Source organism: Asparagus officinalis, chromosome 1 (genome assembly GCF_001876935.1).
Source record: "Asparagus officinalis chromosome 1, Aspof.V1, whole genome shotgun sequence".
Taxonomy (NCBI): Eukaryota; Viridiplantae; Streptophyta; class Magnoliopsida; order Asparagales; family Asparagaceae; genus Asparagus; species Asparagus officinalis.
Genome location: NC_033794.1, coordinates 90,455,878 through 90,476,621, shown reverse-complemented (window position 1 = coordinate 90,476,621; position 20,744 = coordinate 90,455,878). Strand labels below are relative to the sequence as shown.

The following is a 20,744-nucleotide window of genomic DNA, read 5'->3' as shown; positions in this document are numbered from 1 at the left end:
AACACAGTCACTGAGAGCGCTCTACCGTCATGTTGATGCCTTCCCGGGTCACCTCAATCAAATCAGGGTCGGCGCTAAAAGCCTGCTGCTGCGAAGGACCCAATTTAATGCGATTGGACCTAACCGTGGGCTCTTCTCCCGAAGTTGCCCCAAATTCAAATGAGAAGACGAAATGACAATATTGCCCCTGCCCTGGCTGGGCGGAGTTGGCCTAGGAGAAGATACCTGAGGACGGAGAGTCTGTGGAGCTTGATCAACCGCCGTGCCAGGGGAGCCATGGTCGACCCAGCCTGACTCTGAGGAGGGGTTTCCTTCCCACTTAGCCTGGTGCTCCTGGACCTTTGGCTTCTCAAAGGCCCGCTCAGATATCTGATGGCCAATGATCTGGGTGACAATGAAGCCCTCTATGAGATTGCCGTCCTCCAGAGAGAAATAACTAAAATTGATTCTCTTGAGGATGTCTGATAGGTCTCTAATCTTGATGAGGACCTTGCAATCTTTGAAATTGTCTCTGAATGCAACATCCTTGGAACTCATGATGCATTCCCCCACCTTCTTGAACATAGATTGAATGAACTCCTAGGACCAAAGGTTGAAAGGTAGCCTGAAAATGCAGACCCAAGTAAGAAAAGGCTTGGGAAGGGTGGTGAGGCTGAGATCCTCTGTCCATCTAAGGAACCTGCCCTTGAAGGAACCCATGTCGATGAGCTCGAGGTCTAGGGCTTACTCTAGGAGATCAGAGGAAGGGAATTTCACCATGAACCTGGTGTCGACTGCTCTCTTGATATCATACGGCTAGTCTCTGAGGTTGAATTTGAAGGCGAGCATTTCCCTGAGCTCATAGATAGATGGGGAGCCCAGCGCTAGGTAGAAGATAGAAAAAGAGGAGAGTTCCTTGATGAGCACTGATGATTCTTGGGGGATGGGAAGAACTGGGGCTGAGCCTGATGCCCTGAATGATTGAGGGCAATCTCTAGAAATGTGACCCTTGCCATGGCAAGAAAAGCAGACGAAGTCTCCTTGAGGACAGTCTCTCGCCATATGGAAAAAACTGTGACAAAAGAAGCACTTAGGCTTGGACGGTGAATGCTGGAGGGTAGATGGGCGGCGCTGCTTTCTCCGATGGGTGACGGTGGTCCAGCCTGGCTCTCATGGAGGAGGCGGGTAGGAGTGAGGGAGGGGAGGATGCCCTTAGAGGAAATAGGGAAATTATGCTTGTGATGGGATCAGGTTTTTTTTGGAGAAGAGGGAGGCGAATGATCTTGGAAATAGGTGGGAATTTGACGTTTGGTTTACATTGGAAATATGCGATTGAACAGTGTGGCGGGCAGCGCGGGAAGAGAAGTGGTGTTTGGCGGTGGTAGAACAGTGTTTGACGATAGATAAGGAAAACTGTTTGGCTTCTGGGTGACCTAAGGGCTCCTCAGCTCTCTTCTACCTACCCTCCATTAAGAGATTCTTCTTATGGATTCTTTTTAATAGGTGTGTTGGAATTTGGATATAGCTGGAACATCCTTATGGATTCTTTTTAAAAGGTGTGTTGGAATTTGGATATAGCTGGAACATCATGACACTATCTATGTCTAACCAAACTCACCCTAAAATGGAATGACTCGAGTTTCATTTAATTATCTAAACGAGCTTAAATTTTACTCTTACCGGTATGCTATTAAACAAGCATGAATAAAGCTTTGAGCTTGCCTGTGCCCGCACGAAGGGTGAATGATTTTAGCTGGATTGAGAGCTTTTCTCAATCAAATGCATCTTATCACCTCACAAAGTGATATCAGAAATTTGCAGCCCTGACCTATCATAAGATGCAGATTTTCGATAACATCAGCACGTGTCCATTCCCTTGCGTGGGTCGTGTTCGGTAAACCCTTTTTGGTTGAACATGTACAAGACAGTAGTTATTTTGTTTGCTTTTCATTTACACTTTTTTTCTGAACTTAAACCTGGCAATTCTTTATGATTACATCATCGCTGACTTGTATGTTTTTGTCATTTTGAGCATTATCTCCAACGACGTTTTGATTTACCATAATTTGCAATTGTAGCTGTAGTTTCAATTTGTTACAGCTGTAAGTATTTGTTTTATTGTATAACTGTGAGTTTTCTGAAAACGTAGCTAAAAGAACGACTGTGGCCAATGGTTTTTAACTAGTTTAGGGGGGAAGAAATCTTTTCTTCTTGCAACTGTGCTTGGGAGTGTTAAGGTTTTGTTTTGTTTTGTTTTTTTTTTTGTGGCAAATTTGAAACTATAGTTGCAGCTGTAAATTTCTGAGTAGCAAGTTATGGTCTGAATAACTTGGAAGATGCTTTAAACCGATAACATGGGCGTGTAGAAACTCGAGCGACGGTCAAAACTTTGATTGGTTTCAGATCGAGGGTTTTGGTACTGAGCTGTAGATTGAACAAACAGCATCCTTCCAGGGGCCATGCAACTAGATTTAGTCAGTTTTGAGGACTGATGGCACTCTGATATGATTTACGAATGTGATGTAGGAGTTGATTAGACATGCAATTTTCTGTTCATGCTACTGTAGGTGAAAGCATCTTAACGTTTTTAACTGTTAAGTACCATGTACAAAGAAGAAATATGTCGTTATCTGAAACGCTTGAACATGTTGGTATGCATAGAGAGAATATATTAACTCTTTGCAGGCAAACAGGGTTCAAGACTAATCTCAATGATTAGTGTAGTTTGCGCTGCAACGTGTTTGGTCAGGAAACTTGTTTCTGTTCAATTTGTACTGCTGCAGAGCAGGTTAATTCTAATGACTGCACAGGTTCAGGAAACCTTGCAAATTCTGCTCTGAGGTTCTGTAAACCTAAATTACTGAAGATTTCACTTATAAAGTTGGATGTGAGTTATACTGAAAGGTCGAGGGGCTCAAGTTATTATAGTTCACGTTTTAATGTTGCAGAAGTAATTTCAATATAGTTAACATCCAAGTTTTCATGTGTTCAAATCCGCATGACACATTAGAAAAAAGTACTCAATTTGCAAAAGAGAATGTAACAGCATTAAATTATAATCTTTAATCTTTAGCACAACTTTGAAGTGCATATAAAGTGCACGCATTTAAAGTGAATTTTAGAAATTTTATATGTTGTTGGGTGGTATTTCAGCCTACGAATCATCTTAGAGTTCCGGACCCCGCCAAAAAAAAAAAAAAAACGACCGAAAAAAAGAAATTATAATAAGAGTACAAATCAACAGACTTCAGGGTTGCAAAACATCTGTATGTATCTAACTTCAGTTTAGAATTCTGAAAAACCTGAACATGAGTTACCTACCAGAAGGATACAACTTTTATACTCTAAAACCAGGTTATTTTCAGGCTTAGCAAGAAATCATCTGCCTCAAAATTCAGAGGTCGTCGGAACCTCTCCATGCCTCTCAACTTAGCAATTTTTGTACCCCAGAAGGCTAAAAACCTGTACAAGTGCAAATGCTTGATCATATCAAGAAAATGTCACATCTTTGTTCATCATTCTCAATCCTACAGCCTCCTTAGCTGAGACCCAGAAATTTCTCAGAAATCAGTTTTACTAGTTGACCTCCATTTCTTTGAGGTCTCGAAGGAAGTTTCCTATGCAAAAATAGATAGGGAGAACATGGTCATGATAGTCCTTTTCATCTTTCTGTACGTGGCCACTAGTTATCTCTTAAGTTAGGAAATGTTAGACTCTAAGCCAACTTATCGGTATCATTAATAATTAACTAATATTCTTTTTTCTCTAGAGCTGTATTTGATAATTCACGAGGCGGCTAAGGTTTCAAGCTGACAAATTTGAGACTGTTATGGATACCAAAATTGGTGGTGACAAGATGATTTCAGTACAAATCTTGTGTATGGTGTGTAATTTTCTATTAGTTTTCGATGGTGACATAATATGGCTGGCCGCCTCTGAAGTCCAAATCCATCAAATGTGATAAATGTTCATCAAAGATAAGTATGTTCACCGTGAATGTTTGTATCACAATTTTTCCCCAAAAATTGAATGCCGTGCACGGCTGTTTATTAAGTTGTCCTAGACCTTATCGAGTTATCGGGCAATAAGTTAAGGTTAAATTTCTTTTTTTTTTTACCTTCTGATTTTGAAAAGATTTATATAGGTTTATGCTCATACAATACAAATGTAGAAACCCTATAACTGTTGACTTTTTTTTTTCGAATTTGAACTCAAATGGTAAGATTTCTGTTTCCCTCCATCGCATACTCCTTATTGTTGTGCGTAGCGGAGTTCAAAACCACACGAACAAGAACGAGATAAATCACAACTAATAAGCCAAATACAATATCACAGCAAGACAAATAAATTTTACGTGGTTCGGCAAGTTGCCTACGTCCACGGGGCAAGGAGGGGGGAGTTCTTACTATTAGAAGGTTCGGCAAGTTGCCTACGTCCACGGGGCAAGGAGGGGGGAGTTCTTACTATTAGAAATTAAGAGAATACAAATAGGGTTACAAATCTCTCCACGGGGCAAGGAGGGGGGAGTTCTTACTATTAGAAATTAAGAGAATACAAATAGGGTTACAAATCTCTCAAATAAACCCTAAAACAAAGCCTTTAGATCTCTCACAAATCTTTCATAATTGGATGCAACAATCCCCTCTCAAAGACTCATCAAAACGTCATTTCTTAATCCTAATTAATTAGGATTAGGCTTATATATCAACTCAGAAACGAACCGGGTCAAAACCTGTAACCCAGAAAATAACCGCTACGCGGTCGACCACGACGGTCGATCGCACACCCCACGACAGAACACAAAAATCCTACAGGGTACTCACGGTCGACCACGGCGGTCGACCGAATCGATTCCCGAGACCGAAATCGATTACAGGGTTTCTGCAGTCGACTGTGACGGTCAACCGCCTTCAGCTCCAGAACGCATTTGGACTTCGTGCACGTTTCCGGTTGACCGGCCTTCAACCTGGCAGTTTTCCTGGACTTTTCTGAACTGTTTTTCGTCGCGTTCGCCATTTCTTCACTTATTCCTACGTATCAAGATTTCAGAACATATATATAATCTTTTACTTGGATTGTGTCAAATGTTTATGTTATGATATAGAAACTGAAATCTTGTGCAAGTCTTCATTTTCAGTCTGATGTTTGATATGCATATCTAATTCTCTAAAAGAATATTATGAAAGCATTTTTTATTGAACGACTAGCGAAGTATCATATGTGGTACATTTTAACTGTCTTCTACTTTCTATATTCTCTGAGTATAGCTGATGTAAACTATTTTGGATACTTTACCTAGAAAATGTAGAGGAAAATAAGTTTTATAATATGGTAGGTATGTATGGTGTTTGACTGTGGTATTTACATAATATATAAAATTACCTAAGTGGATGAAATACTGCTCAATAAATCAATATCAGTTGATGATGTTGTTTTTGAGGAAGATGACATGAGAGGGAAAAATATTGCTTATTGTAAGAGGAAAATGCACAAGTTATGATTTTCTGAGGGAAATGGAGTTCACTTTTTTTTATGTCAATCATGGCCTTTACTGCTCTAACAAGCACCTGTCGGTTATTAAAATTGTAAGTTATGATGAAAAGGATGAAATTGGGCTTCCATTGTTATCCTTGATTGTGATGTATCTGGTTCATTGCACATACTTTTTTTTTTAATCTTTTTATTTGGCCTGAAAAGGACTTAACTATTTTTAACGATCAGAAAATGACAAGAATTAAATAGTCAATGTTTTTAACTTCAGATTTGCTGCCTAGCTGATTGAGGTTATCTTGTTTATTCAAATACTTTCTAACAATAAAATCCATGCATAAGGAATTTTTTTTTTTTCAAAAATAACTGCTGCCAGTTCTCATCCTCTTTTCACTCTCCTTGCATTCTGCCTCTAACCAACCAAGGGCTTCTCAATTTGTCATATACACATTTTAGGTTAGACTACACAAAATCCTCTTGTGGTTTGCATGATCGACAGAAAATCCGCCTAAAAGTTCCAAAAGTGTCGTTCTCCCCCTCATTTCCTATTTCTAGTCAAATGTTCATCCATTTTCAATGTGATAATTTTTCTCAAAAGAATTTTCAAAAGTAATAATTATATATATATATATATATGTTTATATGAGAGTGCATATAATTGTGATTTTAGCTTTTATATAAAGTTAATTTCGTAGAATTATTTTTTTGGGGTGGGATGTAGGATATATAGAACGTCACTTTTAAAACCTTTGGCTTCCTTAAATAAATAAATAAAAACCTAAGGCAATTTTATTTCAAATCATACAAACATCCGCTGGAGTTTTTATATTCTTTGTGTGCCAAGTCATAACGAAGTGTACTCATCGGTCAGCTCATCAATTTTTATACCATATGTAATTTCATTTTATAGCAACTTATATAGTACCATTTTTATTGATAATTCCCTATGACCCACAGTGCAAAACTATGGATCACATAATTAAATTCATTAAAGACCGTCTTGATACAATAATAAGGTATATGTCATTTTCATATTGGCCTCACGTATATTGCTTACATAAGTATCTCATATTATATCTTATGCCAAAATCCATATCCTAAAGTCTCATCACATGCTACATATATTAAGACCAAAATCTTACACTATCAGACATCAACATACAACTTCATCCATGAGATTGGCCACTATATACACAGATGCAAAGAGTTGTAAGAGACTTTGGCTTCCGTTTGAAGTCAATCTCCCCAAACCGGGCCCACAACATCATCCTACTGACAGTACAGCGTGGTCCTCCCCCCTGGAACGCTTCGGCCGGCCATCCTCCAGCAGGGAAGCATCCCACAGAAAAATCAAAACTATTGGTATATATAAATATCCCAGTTATATATGTCATTCACCAAAATTGAGCTTAATTTATTATTGTTGATCATGGCGGCTGATCTCCTAGGGTTCAGTCAGAGCAACATGAGCATGAATCCTTTCTTATTCGAGGTTTCATCGACAAATGGATCAGAGACGACCGGGTTTGAGTTATCAGATTACATGGTCGAAGATTTGTCACCTCAAATTGTGGAAGGAAGTTCTTCAAACGGCTTTATGAATAATGTTATGTATGTAATTTTGATCGTATGAGTTCTTTTATCTACTTTTTTTTGTATTGCTTGGCTTGATGATTAACTTAATTTCTTCCTTTCCCCCCCCCCCCCCCCANTGAGAGGGAGGTAAAGAGAGTGAAGATGGATGCAGGGTGTAGGATTGGATTTAGAATGAAGTCTGAGGTAGAGATTTTAGATGATGGATTCAAGTGGAGGAAGTATGGGAAGAAATCAGTAAAGAACAGTCCTAATCCAAGGTACAATGCTTCATAAAAATAATTTAATTAGCTCTCTATATGTTACAAATTAAATGACACCAAATTATATGATAGACTCATTTTATAGCAAAAAAAAAAAAACAATCGTTTTAGTGAATTGCCTTTGTTTACAATCAAATATTCTTTATAGTGTACGCTAATTCTTCAATAAGTTGCTATATGGGAAACATTAAACAATAGAACAACACGAATTCTACTTTTTATTTAGTTTTGTTAATAATTAAAGCTCAAATCTGCTCCTTGAAGTTAATCATTATGGTATCCTCCTTAATTGCTCTGTATAGGAACTACTACCGTTGTTCGAATGAAGGTTGTGGTGTAAAGAAGAGAGTAGAAAGGGACCGTGAAGATAACCTTTATGTGATCACGACTTACGATGGAGTTCATAATCATCCGAGCCCCGGTTCAATCTGTTGCAATTTCGGTGCTCATCATCAAGGGGATGCCTTTGGTTTGGTCTCATTTGGGAGAGGGCAGATGCCGTTGATAGCTCCAAATCCTTGGAGTACAGTGCATTCTGCTAATTCTTCATGCTAAAATGAGAGGTTCATCTCTTTAGACAAACAATTTGTTATCTATAAATAAATGGTGTATATTTATGAGTAAACAGACAGCTAGGCTGGTGTCTCCCTCCACGACACAGTTTAATTTGTTACTGACATCCAAGCCTTGTGCTCTAATCTGGTTATGTTAATGACATGGATTATTGTAAATCTGAATGGGTGCATGCCAGTCACCTGCACACCAACCATCATTATGGAGGAACACATTGGCCTTGCTTACCCTATATATATAAATAAAGAAGTGGGAGCATGGACACATCATAGTGTAATGAGTTTTAGTTTTGGCTTTGAATCTTAGCAGCAGAAGAATTAATGGAGCAATTCAGCAGAAGGATAGATGGCTAAGTTTGGAGCAGAAGACTTAGTGGGGATATTCATTTTGGATCATACCGGGTCCAAGTAGTTTTATTAAGCCTCTACTTGTTCGTTTTCTTCTTTCATCATTATTTCTTTTTTTTTTAAATTTTAGAAGCATTTTTTCTCTCTTTGGGAGAGTTTCTTGCTAACTTTCTTCTTAAAGATGTTTTAGTTTGATCTTTGTATGTTTCAAGTTTATTGATGTATCCTCATATTTAATCGTAGAAATTATATTAATACATGATGGCATCTCTCTTTTTATTGGCATTCAATGTCAATCTTTTGTAGCAGAGATTATTAGTTTTTTTTTCTCTTTGAAAAAGAAGAAATATTGGATCATACTCCTGTAGTAACTTGATAGATCTAGAAGCCAATTTGTAGTTAGCATTTGCTCAAATTGATCGTTGTCTAAAAGTAATTAAGGACAATTGGCGTACATAAAAGTTGAGAGAGAGAGAGAGAGACGAACCTAGCTCCTCTATGATGGACATATGATTCACGGGGCCTAATATATGCCCTTTAAATTATAGATACATTTAAATTTGCCCCTCAAATCCTTGTAATTCTAATTTTACCACTCAAATTATAGTCATCCCTCAAATTTACCCTCCATGTAACAGTTTGAGGATAAAAACGGAATATTCTGTGAAAACACCAAACATTTATAAAAAAAGCTATCATGCTCTTTGATTTAAGGGAAAATTGTGTCAAAGCCCCAATAATAATAACCTCATGTGACTTAGCCTCTCCATATTTTCCTCATGTGGATTAGCCCAAAAAAAATCACTTCATGTGATTCAATCTTTATTCCATGCCAACTAAGTACAAAGAGAGAAACAAATAGAAAAACTGAAAATGCCCTTATTTCTTACTCTTTCTTCTCTCCAAATCTAAATCTGCTCCTCCTTCCTCTTCTCCTCTCCTGCTCTCTCCTACCCATTTCCTTCCTCCTCTCTCTCTCTCTCTCTCTCTTCCTCCTTTTTCTCTCAGACATTGACATCCCCCTCTGTCACCGCCGACCATTTCAGCCATGTTGTTCACTTCTTTTCTCGCACTAACTTTCACCGTTCTCTTTTTCTTTTCATCCAAAACTAAAAAAGCCCTCAAATTCATTGGAGTTCTAGTTGGAGGATTTGTCAAAGAACAGATTAGTCTCCGACACTGAAGGCAAAGAGGTGGCGAAGAACAAGGCGGAGAAGGCGGTGCCGGAGGAGGACGAAAATGAGCTAGAGGCCGTCGCAAATTCAAGATCTCTAAGCTATCGATTTTTTGACAACTTTTGATATTAAGTTCAAGTCCAAGATGGAATATTAAGTCTAATGAGCTAGAAGTAAAGACCAATGGCTTGTATGTTAAGTCTATTGGGTTGAATAATAAGTCTAATTTGTTAAACATTAAGTAATGGATTATATGTTAAGTCCAGTTTGGTTCGTGTTAAGTCTAGTTTGGTTCGTGTTAAGTCAGTTTTGTTCACGTTAAGTCATTTTTGTTCATGTTAAGTCAAATTTGGTTCATGTTAAGTCTAATTTGCTTCTTCTTAAGTCTAATTTGATTCTTGTTAAGTCTAATTTAAATCATGTTAAGTCTAATTTAACTTAATTAAGTTTAATTTCATATTAAGTCCAATTTGATTCATGTTAAGCCTAATTTAATTCCTGTTAAGTTAAATTTAAATCATGTTAAGTCTAAAATTCAACTTATTTTAAGTCTAATTTCATGTTAAGTCTAATTTTATGTTAAGTCTAATTTAAATCGCGTTAAGTCTAATCTAATTCCTATTAAGTCTAATTTAAATTAAGTTTAATTTAAATCATATTAAGTCTAATATAAGTCCAATTTGATTCATGTTAAGTTCAAATTTAATTTGATGTTAAGTCCAATCTAATTCATGTTAAGTCTAACAACTTATTTTTAGATTTAAAACAAGTTGAATTAGACTTAACATGAAAATTAGACCTAACGTGAATCAAATTGGACTTAACCTGAACCAAAACTGGACTTAACCTGAACCAAACTAGACTTAATATATAATCTATTACTTAATATTCAACAAATTAGACTTATTATTCAACCCAATAGGCTTAAATACAAGTTATTAGACTTATTATTCAACCCAATAGACTTAATATACAAGTCATTGGACTTCACTTCTAACTCATTGGACTTAATATTTCATCTTGAACCAAACTGGACTTAACATATAATCCATTACTTAATATTCAACAAATTAGAGTTATTATTCAACCCAATAAGCTTAACACACAAGTTATTAGACTTATTATTCAACCCAATAGACTTAACATACAAGTCATTGGACTTCACTTCTAACTCATTAGACTTAATATTTCATCTTGGACTTGAACTTAATATCAAAAATTATCAAAAAACCGGTAGCTTAGAGGTCTTGAATTTGCGACGGCCTCGAGCTCCTCCTCCGTCACCGCCTCCTCCGCCTCATTCTTCGCCACCTCTTCGCCTTCAGTGTCGGAGACTAATCTGCTCTTTGACGGATCCTCCGACTAGAACTCCAATGAATTTGAGGGTTTTTTTAGTTTTGGAGTGAAAAAAAGAGTGCAGGGAAAATTAGTGGGAGAGAGGAGAGAACAACATGGCCGGAATGGTCGGCGGTGACAGAGGGGATGTCGGTGTCTATATGGCTGTCCATTCGGTCAAGGCCTCAGACATACGCATCCGCTTACACACACACACACACACACACAACATCACACACACACACACACACACACCACACTACACCACACACACATATATATATATATATATATATATAAATAATATATATATGTATATATATATATATAATATACTACAGACAGAGAGATGAGAGAGACAGAGAGCAAAATATGTGGTATATGCCTTGTAGGAGGTGGACACAATCCCTCCACTCATTCATATATAAGGTCATATCACATCGGTGAGGAGTGCATGTGGATATCAAACCATTTGAATGAGTGGAGGGGGGATTATGTCACCTCACTACCTCAATCATAACTTGTTGTGCTTGGTACCAAGCATACCCATTTTCTCATATAATAATATATATATATATATATATATATATATATATATATATATATATATTTATATATAATTATATTATAATATGGTCATTAATGTGTATATATGTGTGTGTGTGTTACAAGTATATTTATATGTGTGTATTATAGAATTATAGTTATATAAGTATATATAAGTGCATAAGTATAATTATATATAAGTATATTACATCTAGTATATATAAAAGTATATCATATAAGTAAACTGTACTTAAATAAGCATAATGTAAGTATGTAATAAATACATATATAATATATATTTATGTGATTCTCTTTCTCTCTCTCTCTCAAGTTATAATGTATAAGTATATTATGTATATATGATACATTTATATATAATATATGTATATATAATATATAGCTGTATACACACACACACACACACACACACACTTACACACTTAGCATGGTATATGATGGGGCATAAATATGTATCAAAAGTTGCAAGTGAACAACTAATCAAGTTATAGTATAAAGAGTTATCGATCCCACGAGGAAGGTGTTTGTAAGAAATTATTAGAATCGGTTTTAATGTTGTGTACGTGACAATTAGGAGTGATAAAAATTGTGATTGTGGAGAGATATGAGTAGTGTTGTGAATATGCGCAAAAGTCAATAAATGAGATTTTTGATGATAGAAATGAAGAGTGGATGTGATAAAAGAATAAATGAAATCATAAGAAAATAAAATAAAGGAAATAAAATTCAAGAAACAAATAAGAGAAAATCAAGAACTAAGGAAAAATTAAGAAAGAAAAGATGGATGATTCAATTAAAGATATGAGAAATCTAGAATTGAATTCCACTAGCTAATTTCAATTACAAAATATGAATTATTCTCTTTTTATCATATTTTACTTTAGATTTATTAAGCATAGACTATCAAACCATTTAAGAAAAGTATAACCTATCAAATTATCTTCTAAACAAAAGTAATATTCATGACAAGAATAACAACTAGATAATAATTCTAGAATTCATAAGCATAACCTATCAAATCACTCAAGATAAGCATTGATTATCAAATTCTTCTTCTACCAATTAGTTCTCTAGTGATTATCTTATACATGATTATTCTAAGCATAAGAGAATAATTCATACAATATAAGGGAAATAAAGCTAATTTCATGTAATTCTAAGATTCCTACAAGAATTAGTTCCACATTTTAAGAAATAAAAGTAAGGAATGAAATAAAAAGAATAAGAACTAATTACAAAGGAAAGAAATAAGAACAAGGAACTTTACACTATGAACAAGAAATAAAAAAGAATAAGAACTAATTACAAAGGAAAGAAATAAGAACAAGGAACTTTACACTATGAACAAGAAATAAATCTAACTAAATTGCAAAAGAAATAAACTTTACACTATGAACAAGAAATAAATCTAACTAAATTGCAAAAGAAATAAAAATACAAGAAAATAAATGTACTCTACAAATTAAAAATGCATAAAATAAAGACAAGAAAATAAATCTACTATACAAGACATGAATGTAAATTTAAACTAACAAGCAATAAGAAAGAAATTACTAAAAAGAATAAAAAATAAAATAGAAAAATAAAATAAAAGCAAACCTCAAATTGATCTTTATCTCCATCATCATCATCAAACAAAGAGAAGAAATTTTAAAGTGGTGCAAAAAAAAATTTATTGAATGCAACAAAAAACTTATAATTTTTTGGAAGGTTTTCTCAATTAAGAGTAACCCTCCCCTTCAAATGGAGTTATAAAATTTTTCACACCTCTAACCCCTCACTCTCTACCCCTATTTTTATAGCAAACATCAATGAATGTGAGCCCTTGGATCGAAATCTTATCCAAAACAATCAAATTTCAGCCATAGATTTATAACTGTTTTGTCAGCATCGATGGGGGCATCGATGCCCAGGTGCCTCCTTTTGCTATCCGTATATTTCTTCTTTGTTTGGCTTTGGGCTTTTGGCTTTTGGGCTTTTGGCTTGATGCTTGTTTTCTTCATTAATATTTGTGGGCTTTTGATGAGAAAAGAGATCTTGGGCTTTATTTTTTGATTAACATGTAATTAAAGATAAAAATAATTATTAGTGGTATATTTATTCATATAAAATAGATAATGAGGGTATAAAATTATAATAAAAATATGATTATCAAATACCCCCACACCTAAACTTTTGTTAGTCCTCTAGCAAAGAAGAAAATTAAAAATTCTAACTCACTTTCGTAGGAATCACGGTTGTATTTAGCACATGCAACAAGCCTTTACACCCCTAGATTATCCTAGTGGATGAGTTGTAGTCTCGTGAGGGTTTGCAGTGAATATACCCATAAAATTCGGTCAACTTGCCAATTTAAAGAAGTCGGTAAATAACTAATTTTCTTTGATATATTATGACATTCTAATTGAAGCTAATTATTACTCAAAAAACGTTTTTATATATAACTCCAAGGTAAATCTCCTAGAAAATTATTTCATTATAGCAATACAAAACCAAGTCAAACTTAGAAATTTAATTTAAAAGTTTTGAAAAGAACATGCTTACTCTTTGTTTTAAATAATTTTCAAGTCTCTTGATCAAAAATTATTTTTCAAGACCATATATACAATTATAACAATATATATAAAAAATGGTTAGTGTTATCATCATTTTTTTCACTCTTTATTTCTTGGTGATTTTTTCTTCAATCGGGCTTTCTAAGTGACCATTTAGCGAGTTTTGGGCCAATGAATCCCAACCCATTGGACTTAGGTCATTAAGTATAGAAATACTCCTCCACACCCACACCTAGATTTTGCATTGTCCTCAAAGCAAATACTAACAATATATCACGGTTTATAAGTACATGCCGAAATAAAAATCAAAGTCTGGGTAAAAAGAACATTCTTCACTGCTCATCTCCAGATAGATCGTCATCCACATCATCAGCGACAGCTGCTGAACTCGATCCCGCCTCATCCTCTCCTGGGAAATCATCAGGCTAAAGCGGTGTGATAAAACTTTGAAGCTCAGGTGGAGGTCCAGCTATATCTCCATGTTCCCTCTGCCACTCTCTCGCCAAATATGCCAAGATTTCGGTGGTGTAGTTCATCTGACCCTGCATCCTATGCATATGAATCTGTATCCCGTCCATACGACTCTGCATCCTTTCCAACTTTTCACGAATGGGGTCATGTGTAATTGGTTGGTGCTGATGAGGATCTCTACCTGAAGAACCAGACTGATCTTGCCTTGAAATGCTCCTCCTCAGAGTCTGATCATTTAATAACCCCTTCCCTGCGTTTAGTCTATCCTCTGCAAATACTGGAACGTGAAATCTATGACAGAGCCTAGTAATGAAATAGGGGTAAATGAGCTGAGCTCGTGATGTAGACTATGTCCTGACCCAATCCAACACACCCTCCACTGATGAGTGCATCCACACAAATATAATCCTCGCTATATCAAACTGCTGACCAGTGGCTATAAAAAAAAGGAGTATATCGTGGGTGGTAATGACAGAGTATGCAGTGGTGGGTTTCAAATCAAAGTTCAGGAAAAGATTTAGTAATCTGTATTATGGTTTGAGATTTCCTGAACCGAAACTAGATTTGAAGATCCTCCCACACAAAGTCATGGATATGCTATTATATTTTGGTTTACCAGACTGTAATGTGAAGGCTAAGTGAAAATAATCTGGTACATCAGTCGGTGGTTCTGCAAGATCAAGGGTAGCACGGATAGTGGGAAGATAAAAAAAAATAATCTGGTACATCAGTCGGTGGTTCTGCAAGATCAAGGGTAGCACGGATAGTGGGAAGATAAAAAACAACCCTAACACCCCTCACTAGGTGGTTCTGCAAGATCAAGGGTAGCACGGATAGTGGGAAGATAAAAAACAACCCTAACACCCCTCACTACAGAAAAAACTAAAAATTCTCTATCTGAATCAATTTCCAATCCAGATTAGAACTCATGGACTAACGAAATATTTGCTTTCTCTAGGGGTTTTGTCATCATGCCCTGAAGACCTACTGCAGTTAACATGGTAAGTGTAGATTGATATGTCTGCAATGCACTGATCTGAAAACCTCTCTCAAAGTGAACATTAAGACCCATAATTTTGGCTAGAATTGTGGGTCTATCTATGTCGGTATTAGAAGGTTCTTGAGAAGATGATGAACTAGCTCAGGATCTCTTTCTCGGCATCTACAGAAAAAGGAAAAAAAATAATATTTTAATAACAAAGTTCCATTTTTTTACTTTTATTGAGAATTTATTTACAAATTATTCAACATGAGTTAATTTTAAGTTATCAAAAATTTGTTTTGTCAATAAATTTCCTCAAAATTATTCTTTTAAAACAAAATTGTTAAAATTTTGATAACTTGATCGGTGAAACATGCATGTTGATAAAACATCCTCAATTATCCAATCGTTTTTATCATATATAAATTATCAAATGTGAGAATTACACCCAATTCAAACTTTTAGTTGACCAATTAATCACTTTTTCACGAGTTGAAATTTGAATATTTGAATTTTTAAAATTTACACAAAACACCTCAAATTCAAGTTTCATATTTTGCATAAACTCCCCCTTCAATTGGAATTTATTTGTAAATCAATCACTCTTCACCCAAATTGAAGGTCTGAATTTTTTTCACAAAACCCCCAAGAATTTTCGGATTTGCATAAATCACCCAAATTGAATTTTTTGATTTTGCATAAAACACCTCTAGAAATTTTTTTCCTAGATTTTGTACAACATATTCGCAATTTGAAATCACTCACCCAGTTAAATTTTGAAATTATGTGTTTTTACACAAAACCCCAAGAATTTTCGGGTTTGCATAAAATCCCCATTCGGATTTTGCACAAAATCCTCACTTTAAACCCTCAATTTGTTAACTTGATCAATTTTATCATGAATCAACGCAAAATATGATAATAATACAAAATTATTCATGATTCAACCACTAGATCATCCATGTACACATTCATAATAATGAAATTATAAGATTAAGATAGAAATTATATGTAGACTGTCAAAAAAAATCAAAATAGATAACTGATCCCCCATAAAACACCGATGATGGAAGTTACAATCTGACGACTTCCAGAAGGCTATAATTTGAAGACTTTCACATAGACCGATGAAGGTTACAATCTGACGACCTTCACAACAACTGATAAAAGCTCTAATCAATAGTCTTCACAATCAACATCGGGAGTTACATCTGACGACCTTCACAACAACTGATAAAAGCTCTAATCAATAGTCTTCACAATCAACATCGGGAGTTACAATTTGACAACTCTCATATTTTCAAGGAGCCAAGATGAAGATTACAAGATAATAGTCTTTGCAATGCTCTGCAGAAGAAGCTATAAGTCATTGGCTCCTTCTAAAAATGCGGAATTCATCTTCGCGTTTCAATTCCCGAAACGCAGGCGACCCTCGCGTTTCCAAGCTTCAACAAGCAAAACACGAGCGACCTTCGCGTTTCCAACCTTCAGCAAACGAAGCGCAGACGACCCCGGCATTTCCAACCTTCAGACTCCAAAACGCGAGCGGCCCTCGCGTTTTTCAACACCCAGCGAGTACCCAACTCCGCGTCTCCATTCTAAAACACGGAGTTAGGGTCCTGAACGCTAACGTGGGCGTTTGACTCGTTCAAACACGAGCTGAACGGTTGCAGGAACCGTTTTTCCTCCACGATTTGAGGGATTTCCGCCCCACTTAGGAGCAGATTAAGGGGGGAGGTTACACCCTTCTCAACCCCATTATGGAGAGAATTAAGGGGGGCGGTTACACCCCTTAATTCCCTATAAATATGGATAAACTCAATTGAGTTCGGGATGGCTTTTTGGATCTGAGACTTGGCATCAAGGGGGGAACTTCTTGACTCGGATTGACCTTGGAGCTTGGCAGCAAAGAGAGGATATTGGGAGCATTCTCGGATTTGGAGATCGACCACTGGAGCTTTCTTCTGGCCTTGGCTTATTAACCGATTTTCGGTTCAAATCAACTCTTTACAGAGTTCTTCTAAACTCGTTCAGAGTTCTAAAACTTGCCACGCAAGTTCTCCACAACGTCAAATCGTGAGGAGAAGACATCGTTCTAGTGAATCAAAATGTCGGATCGTCAACAGAGAGCAAACTCGACGCGAGCATTCAAGGGAGGCACTCCATCGCCACCGTGAAGAATCCAAACTTAAACAAAGGGGAGGATTTGCATCAATTCTCTTTTCTTTTGTAATCAGGAAATCCAATTGTAATCGAAATTGAGAGAGTTGTAATCATTCTTTTTCTAAGCAGTTAGAGAGAATAAATCAAATACGATTCTTTTATTATTTTTCTTATTACAAATTTTTTCACAAATATTATACCTTGGGGAGATGTGTAGAGGTGGAAAAAGCCAAAAACTAGTGAAAAAAAATTCTCCAATAGATCCAATACACTTGAGAGTGAATTAGGATTTTAGAGAGAGGGGAAATCAGGTTTGGGAAGAAGAAGAATTAAAGGAGGCTGCTGGCTGTGATTTTGATGCAGCAGGCTTTGGGCGTCGATGCTACCATCAATGCCAAAGGTGTTGGCGTTTGGGCCAACCGGCCCAAACAAGATTTTTTTCTTTTTCTTTTGGGCTAGTGAATATGGACCGAACTTCATTAGTTATATATATATATATATTATATATTATATATATATATATATATATATATTCTATATATATATATATATATATATATATATATATATATATATATATTAATATATATTATATTATATTATATATATATATATATATATATATATATATATATGTGTGCTGCTGTGTATATATATATAATTATGTGTGTGTTATATATATATATATAGATATAATGTAATATATATTATATATAATAATATATATATAGTATATATATATATATATATATATATATATAATATATTATATATATATATATATATATATATATATACTATATAATATATATTATTATATATATATATATATATATGAGATTAATGCGTATCCTTGTCAATGGGAGGCGGCATTCCTCTATGACGCCTCTAAAATCACTATGAGTTGAGCCGATATTATAGATTGATTCCGCTCCCTGTTGAACTTGATATATATATGAGATTAATGCGCTTATCCTTGCTCATGGGAGGCGGATATTCCTCCTATGAAAGCCCTCTTAAAATCACATGATTGAGCGATATTATTGGATGATCCGCCTCCGTTTTAACTTGATCTACATACTTCTAAAACACCAACACACCAAGTTTGGGTGCTGAATCCGGTCGTCGTTTGATCCCTTCATCCACTCGTATCAATTTTAAACGGAGTTTGAATGAATAGAACTTTTCACATGGCGCTCTGATCGGCAGGGTCAAACGACGACGAATTCACCCCAAATGATGTGTTGGGGTTTTAGAATATGTAGCCATTCAAGCCTTCAACGGAGCGGGATCATCCATAATGTCGCTCAATCATATGATTTATAGCAGGCCGTCATACGAGGAAATCCTCTCCTGATGACAAGGCATGACCCATTTAATATATATATATATATATATTATATAATATAATATATATATATATATATAATATATATATATATATATATTATATATATAATATATATATATATATATATAATATATATATATATATATATATATATATATATATATATATATATTATATTCTTTTAAAGACCTAAATGCTTACTTATTCAAAGTTTGTTTTGTTTTTTTAAGCTGAAATTACAAACATAGAAAATGTGTGTGACTGTGCTGTGTGTCATATATATATATATATATATATATATATATATATTTATATATATATATAATATAATATATATACTATATATATATATATATACTATATTATATATATTATATATATATATATATATATAACGTGAAAAAGAAAATGCAGAAAATATGACTGTAATTAATATATAAATATATATATATATAATATATATATATATATAATATATATATTATATATATATATATATATATATATATATATATTTTTTTTTTCATTTTTTATATTTTTTTATAAATAATGTGCTTCATGGAGAACTAACACCTCCTCTTCTCCGAGTGTAGAAAATTCTAAAAATAGTTTTAGACGTTGTCCATTTATTTTAAAAATGTCACCATTTTTAGGATTTTCTATCTCGATAGCCCCATACGAGAAAACTTATTTAACAATAAATGGACTTGTCTATATTGATATCAATTATCTACGAAAAAGATGTAATTTTGAATTATAGAGTAAAACTTTTTGTCCTTGAGAGAACTTTTTTCGTAAAATTGATTTGTCATGAAAAATCTTGGTTTTCTCTTTGTAAAATTTTGAGTTAAAATATGAATCATTTTGAATTTCTTCCAACTCATTTATTTGGAGCAATTTTTTTTACCTGCCGAATCTAAGTTAAAATTCAACTGTTTAATAGCCCACATTGCTCGGTGTTCCCACTCCACTGGTAGATGACAAGCTTTCCCAAACACGAGCCTGTATGGTGACATCCCCAGATTTGCTTTGAATGCTGTCCGATATGCCCACAGAGCATTACACAATTTTACAGACCAATCTTTTCTGTTATGATTAACTGTTTTTTCTAAGATTTGTTTGATCTGCCTATTTGTGACCTCTACTTGACCAATAGTTTGGGGGTGATAAGAAGTTGACAATTTGTGTGTGATTGAATATTTTCTCATCAAAGCCTCAAAAGAACGGTTACAAAAATATGTACTATTATCGCTAATGATCGCTCGAGGCACTCCAAAACGTGCAAAAACATTCTCCTTCAGAAACTTGACAACAACCTTGTTGTCATTAGTTTTGCAAGCTACCGCCTCAACCCATTTTGACATGTATTCGATGGCTACTAGAATGTAAATATTTCCAAAGAAATTTGGAAATAGACCCATGAAATCGATACCCCACAAATCAAAGAGTTTAACAGATAAGATGGATTGTAAGGGCATCATATTTCTTCTAGTGACTTTCCCTAAAAGTTGTCAACGGTTATAAATTTTGCAAAACTCATATGAATTCTTGAAAAGAGTGGGCTAGTATAGCCCACATTGGAGAATTTTTTCGACAGTTTTTATTGGGCCAAAATAGCCCCCACATGCTTGCTCATGACAAAAGGATAGAATACTCCTAGTTTCTTCAGTGGGAACACACCTCCTAAAGATCTAATTGGGATAATATTTGAACAGATATGGATCATCCCAGTAAAAGTATTTTACCTAAGAGAGGAAACGTGATCTATCCTGTTTAGACTAATGAGAGGGAATCTGTTTCATGACTAAGTAATTCACAATGTCGGCAAACCATGGAACAGATTGGATTTATAGGAGTTGTTCATTTGGAAAATGTTCGTTGATTGGGGCGGTTGAAGTTGGTG

At 34.9% G+C, this 20,744-nt stretch overlaps 1 protein-coding gene across 1 annotated transcript; it reads left to right on the top strand.

Annotated features, from left to right (window-relative positions):
• Nucleotides 7,207-7,880, top strand: LOC109837235 (probable WRKY transcription factor 51). The gene is made up of 2 exons (XM_020405390.1): nucleotides 7,207-7,322; nucleotides 7,628-7,880. The coding sequence occupies exons 1-2, from the start codon at nucleotides 7,207-7,209 to the stop codon at nucleotides 7,878-7,880; spliced, it is 369 nt and encodes a 122-aa protein (XP_020260979.1).